The sequence below is a fragment of the Leptodactylus fuscus genome, chromosome 5, assembly GCF_031893055.1.
Source record: "Leptodactylus fuscus isolate aLepFus1 chromosome 5, aLepFus1.hap2, whole genome shotgun sequence".
NCBI classification, from domain to species: domain Eukaryota; kingdom Metazoa; phylum Chordata; class Amphibia; order Anura; family Leptodactylidae; genus Leptodactylus; species Leptodactylus fuscus.
The window spans coordinates 158,404,250-158,414,415 of record NC_134269.1 but is presented as its reverse complement, the minus strand read 5'-3'; the positions used below and the strand labels follow the sequence as shown (position 1 = coordinate 158,414,415).

The 10,166-nt window shown below is 41.5% G+C and overlaps 1 protein-coding gene across 1 annotated transcript; it reads left to right on the top strand.

Annotated features, from left to right (window-relative positions):
* The first annotated feature begins 716 nt into the window (after positions 1 to 716).
* Positions 717 to 9,517, top strand: HSP90B1 (heat shock protein 90 beta family member 1). Its single transcript, XM_075274555.1, has 18 exons — positions 717 to 872; positions 2,608 to 2,710; positions 3,194 to 3,335; positions 3,419 to 3,535; positions 3,761 to 4,092; positions 4,533 to 4,644; positions 4,728 to 4,847; positions 4,984 to 5,100; positions 5,394 to 5,531; positions 5,613 to 5,690; positions 5,798 to 5,863; positions 6,595 to 6,864; positions 6,954 to 7,199; positions 7,295 to 7,431; positions 7,650 to 7,728; positions 7,891 to 8,046; positions 8,235 to 8,369; positions 8,963 to 9,517. The coding sequence occupies exons 1-18, from the start codon at positions 824 to 826 to the stop codon at positions 8,990 to 8,992; spliced, it is 2,427 nt and encodes an 808-aa protein (XP_075130656.1). The 5' UTR covers positions 717 to 823; the 3' UTR covers positions 8,993 to 9,517.
* Positions 9,518 to 10,166: the final 649 nt, after the last annotated feature.

Here is a 10,166-nt window from a genome sequence, read left to right as displayed (position 1 = left end):
AAATTCTGCTGGTCCTGGTGAATGGATATCTCTATTTCGGTAAAGAAAATAAGTGGCACACCCCTGCCATGTATATAGTGTTGTATATTTACATTGTTGAGTCTATAACAACCCTATGCCCTTATTACTCATTGGCAGCTGAGCTAGCACATGTGTGCCCATTATGAGTGCTTGTAACCCAGTAGCTCCATCTCCAATGGTCAGTGAGACATGGCACATTGACCACTTGAAGCATCAGGTTAAGATGTGATGTCTATGAAGAGAGAAGGACAGAAAGAGACAGCTGGCTGGGGTATTACCGGTCACGACTTCCTCCTGTCACTTGTGGGACTGTAGTAAAGTGTCACACACTGGCAATCGCCCTATCCCTATAGTAACCCCTATAGCTGCCCCGTGTAACTATGGTAAACCACAATACAATTGCCCCGGAAGCGCTTGTCAGGTACATTCCGCCCACTCCGCCCGCTGGTATTTGCCGCTACTCTCCAGGCCTCCTCCCCTCCGCTCATTCACCCCGGCCGGCGACTGAAATCCTAGTTGTACCATTGTGCGGAGAAGGCAGAGGACGTGAACCAATCAGAGCGAGACACGCTCCTAGCGCTCCACACCGTACATGGAAGAAGCCTATTGGCTGACAGTGACAGCGACACGCAGTGCGAGTAAGGCGCTGATTGGCTGGCTATTGTGCGTGGTCGGCTGCCATTGGAGAAGGCTGCGGGTCCGCCTGGTGCCTGTCAGGGGCACATATTAAAGCATTGGAGGGGGTCGGGAGTTGCAGTTGTCTGTGGTGAACGAGCAGTGAGGTGTGTTCGGTGCTGGCACCATGAAGAAGTTGTGGGCTATCGGCCTGTGCTTCGTCCTCCTGGCATGTGGTGAGTGCACCTTGGGAGGGAAGTGCTGAGGGAGCGCTCATATTCCTTTTTCTAGAAGCTTCCTGACCGGCATCCATCACTAGGTGGAGGGAAGGGGAATGGAGATCTGGGAGTATAGTCGGTCTATTGCCCGTATGCCTTCTGGCCTCTGCATTTCCCTCTATTCTATAGAGCTGGGTCTTGTCCTCTTATATAATGTCAGGGAGTTCATTCATTGTGTCACTGTCTATGGGGTGGCCAGCAGTGACCCTGGAGCTTGGACACTTGTCACAATGATCTACAGAAACGTTACCTATTGTATAATGAGTGATCAGGATTCCTACCTGGGCTGCTATAACCCCTATGTGACAGGTCATCTAGACTTATGTCTCTACATCTCTCCTCCATCCCTTACCTTGCCACCAGGTGTGCACATGGAGCTGTTCTGGCTCATTACAATAGCACTAATGACGACACAATCTTTTTTGTGTGTTCTCAATTTAAAGGGGAACTCCACCCCTTGCAAACCGTCCCGGGCCTCCTCACAATAGAATGTATTCCTTACTGTTGAACAAGGACTGAGATGTTGGCAGATATATGGATTTGCCCTCCTTTAGGCCCCCCGCACATGGGCTGTAAAATGCAGACTGTTCATTTCCTGAACTGAACCAGGATTTCTTGCGTCATAGTAATGTGAGGTTAGGCAGCTCTGCCTCCTGTGGCTGTGCTTTATAGATGGCTGCAAGGACTCCGGGAATAATGGGTCACTATGATGTTTGGAGTCCTGGCTTTCAGATGGTGAAATGTGGTCAATATATGGTCTGGACCTTACAGATTGCTTGGCTTCCTGTACATGAGCAAATACAGAGTGCTGTAGTCTTCAGGAGTCTGTTACTTCCTCTTGGGAAGAAGCCAGGAAGACTTCCTGCACATGGCTATGATATGGAGGCAACTGAATTTATCATATTTTAAGGCTGAGTGATTTTCTGGAATATCTCACTATTTTATCTTGTTGTAACTTGCAAGAATATACTTGCCGTTACATTTTAGACACTTAGTAAATGCATGCATTCCTCATTAAATAACTGGATTCTTTTCTTAGATCTTTGTCATATCCCTCTGTTGTGTCTCCTACAAACTTTGGCTTAAATTGGTAACTGTCACAAGACGGCGGTGTGTTCCTACACATTGTCCTGTGTTGGGAATGTGTAAGGGAATGTCGCCTTGACAAGTGGAATGGTAACACCCTTAAATTACACTGGCATAGCAGAGCTCAGGTTTCTTAGAGGTGATTGATTGATGGGGGATACCAGGATTTGGCCTGCATTTTCGGTAGACTTCTTAGTTTAAAAAAAAAAATAAGAAAAAATCCTTTAAAGCTGTGACCTAAAACTACATTCTCACACACACACACACACACACACACACACACACACACACACACACACACACACACACACACACACACACACACACACACACACACACACACACTCTGCAGTGCTAATCTTCAACTTTCATTACCTGCTTAGACTTGGTTTGCAGCTTTTCAGATGCGTTGTATGGTAACCAGGCTGAGGGCTTCTTCACAACTGTAGTCTCAGTGACTTGCACAGCTACTGTGTAACACTGACATTCTGGTTATGTGACTGTTTGGTGCTGTGATGGCCTTGACTCTATACATTTGCTGGTTTTTAGCTGAACAGATTGAAGAATAAATAACTGAACTATTGTTCAACTTCTAAATGTGTTTCAGCTTCTGTCAGAGCTGAAGATGAAGTCGACATCGATGGAGCTGTGGAAGATGACCTGGGAAAAAGCCGAGACGGTTCACGGACAGATGACGAAGTTATAAGCAGGTCTGTTTGTATGAGCTTGTTTTCACCAGTATTAAATGACAAATTTGCTTTTGCTGACATGTGTACATAGGCAAATCAAGATGAAAATTATAGCAAGTTCTAGGGCTGGCCAACAATTAATTGAACACTTTGCCTTGCTTAATGGATGCTTTTAGGACCCACCCATCATCACATACCTTGCCGTCTATGTTTATGCTACGAATGTAACTGAATTCTGGTTTTATATCCCCAGTCCTGACCAGATAACATAGTCAGTAACTTATCCTTTAGGCAATGTGAGAATGGGTGCCAAATAATTAAGTCCGCTCATTCAATGTGAGTGTGTGAAACTGCTTTTGATAAACTGTTTAGACCTAGTTGGTTCTTATGAGACATGCCATTGAAGTAAGTGTGTAACCTGAGCCAAGAAACAAAATTTTTGCAATGTTTGTTGCTTTCATGACAAATGCCTGATGGTTGACATATCCCTTCTATTCTTTACAGAGAAGAGGAAGCCATTCAGCTAGATGGACTCAATGCTGCCCAAATTAAGGAGCTCAGAGAGAAATCGGAAAAGTTTGCATTCCAGGCTGAAGTCAATAGAATGATGAAGCTTATTATCAACTCTCTGTACAAGAACAAAGAGGTAATTATTGTATCCTGATTCTGTGTAAGACTTCACCTTTTATGATGGCAGCTATATTCAGTTATGATTTTTTTTCTTTCCAGATTTTCCTTAGAGAATTGATTTCCAATGCATCCGATGCCCTTGACAAAATTCGGTTGATTTCTTTGACTGATGACCAAGCCCTTGCTGCTAATGAAGAGCTGACCATTAAGATCAAGGTAAGTTAATTTCTCTGGATATTTGTCAGGATAGAGCTGTAGAAGTAAGGGTGAAGGGTCGGTGGTGCAAAGGAAGGGTCGGGGGGGGGGGGGGGGAAGCTGGGTACCGCGCAGGGGGGGCAGGGCCACGTACAAAGTCGTGGAAATTGCTAGTCCACTTATAAAGTAACATTGTAACTTTAAAATGAGTCTAAAAGTTAATGTGCCTTTGTATCTTTCCCTTAGTGTGATAAGGAGAAGAATATGCTTCATATTACTGATACTGGCATTGGTATGACCAAGGAGGAACTTGTGAAGAATTTGGGAACTATTGCTAAATCTGGCACTAGTGAATTTTTGAGTAAGCTTACGGAAGCCCAGGAGGATGGCCAGTCTACATCTGAGCTCATTGGGCAGTTTGGAGTTGGTTTCTATTCTGCTTTCCTAGTTGCTGACCGTGTGATTGTAACATCTAAACACAACAATGATACACAGCACATATGGGAATCTGACTCCAATGAGTTCTCTGTGATCGATGATCCTCGTGGTGACACATTGGGCAGAGGCACAACCATAACGTAAGTTGGTCATCTGTAGATAGATTAAAGTTCAATATTATACCAGTCTGCTACTAAAACTTGTCCCATATTTTATTACACAAACTAGAACAGTACTCCAGTTCATAGCTGGTGTACACTCCCCAAGTTACTTTTGTAAATGGTAAATTTGGTGGGACTAATGGCCTCACACCCTTGCAATGCCTCCTTCAGAAAGTAGTGTTAATGTTGTGACATTTATGCTTTGCATATGCTCTGTTGCTCCATGCAAAGTATTTGGGACTCACTGAGATGTATTAGTGTCATGTACTTGGTCCAATAGACCAAGTACATGACACTAAGGGAGCAACTGTGTGACTGTTGCTCCCTTCAAGTGGGGGACACCATCATATATATAATTTTTATTTTTTTGGGGGGGTCTGCATCTTCATGATTTTAAACAATGTTTTATATTTTAACAGCTTGGTCTTGAAAGAAGAAGCAACTGACTATCTTGAGCTAGAAACCATTAAGAACCTTGTGAGGAAATATTCTCAGTTTATCAACTTCCCTATTTATGTCTGGAGCAGTAAGGTAAACACAAGGGTAGAGCATCTCAAATAATGTCCCAAATGTAAGGGGCTCTGGCTTAATGTACTACTTCCTATCTGGTCTAGACTGAGACTGTAGAAGAACCAATTGATGAGGAGGAAGCAAAAGAGGAGAAGGAAGAGGAGACAGATGAAGAAGCTGCTGTTGAGGAAGAAGATGAGGAAAAGAAACCCAAGACTAAAAAGGTCAGTTATCATGCAGAAATTCTATGTGCATGTGACACATCCTATGTGTCGTTGCCATAAGGTGGCTTAGAAACACAAGTCGTGCTCGGCTCATCATAGAAATGCAAGATGTAATATTAGTATTTCTGTAACACAGGTTGAGAAGACCATTTGGGACTGGGAGCTCATGAATGACATCAAGCCAATCTGGCAAAGGCCACCAAAAGAAGTTGAGGAGGATGAATACAAAGCCTTCTACAAATCATTCTCCAAGGTGAGTAATTCTCTCATTTGCTGTATGTTCAATTGCTTATGACTCACTTTTATAATATAAATATATATTTTCTATGCCTCACACTAAGTTAGTCATGGAAGTACATGTCCTGCCAAAGGTTGACACTTTGTAGCTTTGACACAAACCTGTAGTAGTCATATACATATAGAGCAAGATGCAATCTCTTTATGTACTCTACATGTGCTACTTAATAAAATCTGTAGCTCTTTAGATATTAGCCCAATGGTGTTTCTAATCCTAATATTGGTAACCCACATTATCTCTCTTCCCAGGAAAGTGATGATCCCATGGCTCACATCCACTTCACTGCAGAAGGGGAGGTCACTTTCAAGTCAATCTTGTTTATCCCTACCTCGGCTCCAAGAGGACTCTTTGATGAATATGGCTCAAAGAAGAGTGACTTTATTAAGGTATTGTCTTGTATCACTATAAAGTGATGCCAGGACTAATAAATATATATAATATTAGTAACCATCATATTCTTGTTCCAGCTTTATGTCAGAAGAGTCTTTATTACTGATGACTTCCATGACATGATGCCTAAGTACTTGAACTTTGTCAAAGGAGTGGTAAGTAGGTCTTGAGAGTTTTATCTTCCTGATCTAAGTAATACCACCCTCAATTATTTATTTATTTATATTTTTTTCTCATTAAAAAATATCTTTCAATTCTATAGGTTGACTCTGATGACTTGCCTCTTAATGTATCCAGAGAAACTCTCCAACAACACAAGTTATTAAAGGTAGGCTTGTAGTTGGTTTGCTCTGCTTGTCCTCTGAGAACTCTACAATCCCTCATTTCTGGATGTTTAAACACACAAGATAATCCTTTAATAGTCCCACAATGGGGAAATTCAGTGTTACAGCAGCATGGATAATACAGTAATAGATTTCAAGAAAGAGCACATACAGCTCATAGCTGATAGAAAATATACTAGGAGTCATAGCAACTAAGACTCAGGATCATTTAGTTCTCTGTGCAGAGTGATCCCCGCTTAGCCTGATGTTGATTATACAGCCTGACCGCGGTTGGGAGGAAGGACCCTCCGATAACGCTCCTTCTCACACTTTGGGTGAGGCAGTCGGTCACTGACAATACTGACCAGTGACGATATTAAATAAAGATGGCTTCTGTGATATTTGTTTTGGCAGAAATACACTGCAATATCTTGCTGGCTAGAACACAATCACAATTGTCTTCCAGTTTTTGGAAAATCTTAACAGCAAAAGTATTGTCATAATGTTGGACATAGGATATGGAAAGGGTTCCATCCACTCATCTCCTTCTCTTGTATAACATGCTGCCAGTGGCTCAGACATGTTCAATGTGACAGGTTCCTTTTTAAATAAAGCTAACAAATCTAATCTGTAAAAGTAGCGTGTTTTTCTAGAACATAACGTTTCTGCTGTGATGCTAAACTTTGCACAGAATGTATGTTACATAGCGGCATTCATTACTGTCTGCATTTTGTAGGTTATTAGGAAGAAGCTGGTGCGGAAGACACTTGATATGATCAAGAAAATTGCAGATGATAAATACAATGACAAATTCTGGAAGGAATTTGGTACCAATGTTAAACTTGGTGTGATTGAAGACCACTCTAACCGAACACGACTGGCCAAGCTTCTTAGATTCCAGTCTTCCAACCACAAGACAGAGTTAACTAGCTTGGAGAGCTATGTGGAAAGAATGAAGGACAAGCAAGATAAAATCTACTTTATGGCTGGTTCAAGCAGGAAGGAGGTGAGGATTTCTGTCCTGTACTTTCCTACAAACTGCAGTTGGGAATAGCTTGAGATATTGAAGGTCTTATTGGGTTTATTCTTCCTTAGGTCGAGTCTTCTCCATTTGTTGAGAGACTTCTGAAGAAGGGCCATGAAGTAATCTTCCTTATAGAACCTGTAGATGAGTACTGCATACAGGCATTACCAGAGTTTGATGGCAAGAGGTTCCAGAATGTTGCCAAGGAAGGGCTGAAGTTTGATGAAAGTGAGAAGGCAAAAGAAGCACGTGAAGCTTTGGAGAAGGACTACGAGCCTCTGCTAACATGGATGAAGGATAAATCTCTTAAAGATCAGGTAGATTTAACCTCTTGATAACTCTCACTATTTTTATACACCTCATTGTTGTGGAAAGAAACTTCATATTTACATTTTATTTTTTTCCCTTTAAGATTGAAAAGGCAGTCTTATCTCAGCGTCTGACACAATCACCTTGTGCCCTTGTGGCAAGTCAATATGGCTGGTCTGGCAATATGGAAAGAATAATGAAGGCTCAGGCATACCAGACAGGAAAAGATATTTCCACCAGGTAAGTGTAAAATGATTCAGTAATGCACTGATCATCCAACCTGTGGCACTACAACTCCCAGCTCTGACAGGCGTAGTTTTGCTACATGTTGGATTAGTGATGCAAAGGAGAACCTCAGACACATTGTGTAGTACTATTAACCCCCCCTTCTGCAAATTCAAACCTGTAAGAAAATGGAATGATTCCACTAAAAATCAACTCTGTACTCTTCATTTTAGTTATTATTCAAGCCAGAAGAAGACTCTTGAAATTAACCCAAGACATCCCCTTATTAAAGATATGTTGAGAAGAGTAAAGGTAAGCAATGAGTTAGAACTGGTATGTATGGTGTCATGCTTGGGTTTTCATATGAATATATCACATTAAATTTCAGAATGTGATGGAATTTGTCTGTTTCTGTTAGACTTCAAGTGTGTTACTTCCATGTTCATGAAACTAAACCCATTACTGTAATTACAGGAGAATGAGGAAGATCAAACTGTGGCTGACCTTGCAGTTGTACTATTTGAGACTGCTACATTGCGCTCTGGATATCAATTGCCAGACACTAAAGCATACGGAGAGAGGATAGAAAGGATGTTGCGGCTAAGTCTAAATATCGATCTTAATGCTGAGGTAAATGTCGAATGCTTTGGAGATTGCATAGTAATGACTATTGGCGGGGGGGCTGTTCATTTCTAGTTAAAAAAAAAAAAAAAAAACTACTTAAAGGAGCTGTCCAGGACAAAAAATAAATAAATTACAAAATCTAAAAGTAAACTAATATATATGAAGTGAAGTTTAATGACTGTGTTTTTCATTAGGTGGAGGAAGAGCCAGAGGAGGAAGAGGAAGCTGCAGCAGATGAAGCAGAACAAGAAGAGTCAGATGACGTTGAAGAAGTTGATGCAGAGGAAGATGCTGAAAAGCCAGACACAGAGGAACAGACAGACAAACAGGTGAGGGGGCATGTCCCAGAAACTTAGTCTTCTGCTGAGTGTGCTGATGTTTCTCAGCAGCAGCAGACTCCTCCACATTTCTGGCAATGATCAGATCATGTCCTGCTATCAGAGCCTTTGTAGACCAGGTAGCTCAAATTCAACTTGACTTGTGCTACAAACTCTAGTTACATGAGTATCTGTTGTGCATTTCTGCCAGGACTTTACTCGCTGCAATGCAAAGTCCAATACCAACGGCTGAAGACTTAAATTTTCAGCAGAGAATGTTCACAGCGGCTTTCTCTGAGAATTTTGGCAAAGATTTATTCTCACAGCCAAGTTCAAGCTGTTAAACTCCATTTATTGGCTGACTATACTGGTCGGACTGCTGCTTGGTTTAACTTGCATGACTAGTTTGCTGTGGTCTCTGCCAGTTCATGGGTAGGGTTTCCGTGCCTGAACTTGGCTGTACAAAACAGGACTAGGCCATCTTCTAGAATTGGAGGAAGTCTGTTCTTTGCTTGGTGCTTGCTACATAATATAGTTCTTTAGAATATGCTGCATTGTCTGAACACATTGCATATAACTTTTTTTTTTTTTTTTTCTTATTTCAGAAATCCACACAAATAAAAGATGAATTCTAAATTCCGTCTTGCAGACATTTAGTGGGGGGGTTGGGTTTTTGACAGTGTTGGGAGGGTTTTTTAGTTTGTTTTTGTTTTTTTTTTTTTTAACACATTCCTCATGAATGTAAATTTGTACTATTTATGAGTGTATGGTTGTAAAATCTTTCACATGAACACAAGATTCTGGCAATTCCGTCTAGCCAACTTGACTCAAAGCACTGTATGGAATCACTTCATTTGGATGTTGGAAGGGATCTCTTCAACCTGCACTTACCAGAGATGGACTGGATATTTAATTATTACCGCTCCCCTGTCAACATGCTGATTGAAGTACAAAAGAACTGGACTGGCACAGATGTGAAACTGTTGATTTGTTTTATTCGTAAATGGTAATGTCTAATTGGAAGAAAAGAGCCCAAATTATTTACTGGCCAAGCTGCCATCTTGTAACCTTTTCCAATTACCTCTTGTCACAATGTTGCCGTCGACTTCCACAGCAATTTGCCTTTCAAAAATAAAGTTGTCAGTGACTTTGTTATTGAACCGTTGTGAAGACTAAAGCAATCGTTTCATGGTTTCCAATGTTAAGTGTTTATAGGCATCCCACCCAACATCTTTTCTGTCCACTTTTTCTATCTGTGACACACTAGTGCCCATTAGACTAGACTTAGTGGTTTACTGAGGAAGGGAGTGAAGTTATTTGAATGACCGACTGCAGAGGGCATCACACAGGAGACATTACTGGTACTAGTTTCTTTTACATGTAATCCTGCCAGAAGTAAACATAAAATGGCAGATTCACAGCTAGGAAAAGCCAAGTCAGAAGGCAGCTAAAGATCCTGGGGACAAATCTAAGAACAATAAGAAATGCTTACTGTCTCGAAGGGTCCCTTCATACGGCATAAGCGCACCGCTCATTTAGACCCGTTAGTCCCAAGTGAATGGGATGTGTTTTGAAGCGCTTGCGTGTACGGATCTAAATGAGCGGCGCGCTTACGCCGTGTGAAGGGACCCTAATAGGGGTGGATGGCCAGCTGGATGGGGTTTTTTTGTTTGTTTTGGTTTTTTTTTTTTGTTTTTTTTATATAGCGCCAACATATTCCGCAGCGCTGTACAATTTGTAGGGTTCAAATACCGACAAAGATACATTACAAAGAAAGTAGTTTCACACAATGGGACTGAGGGCCCTGCT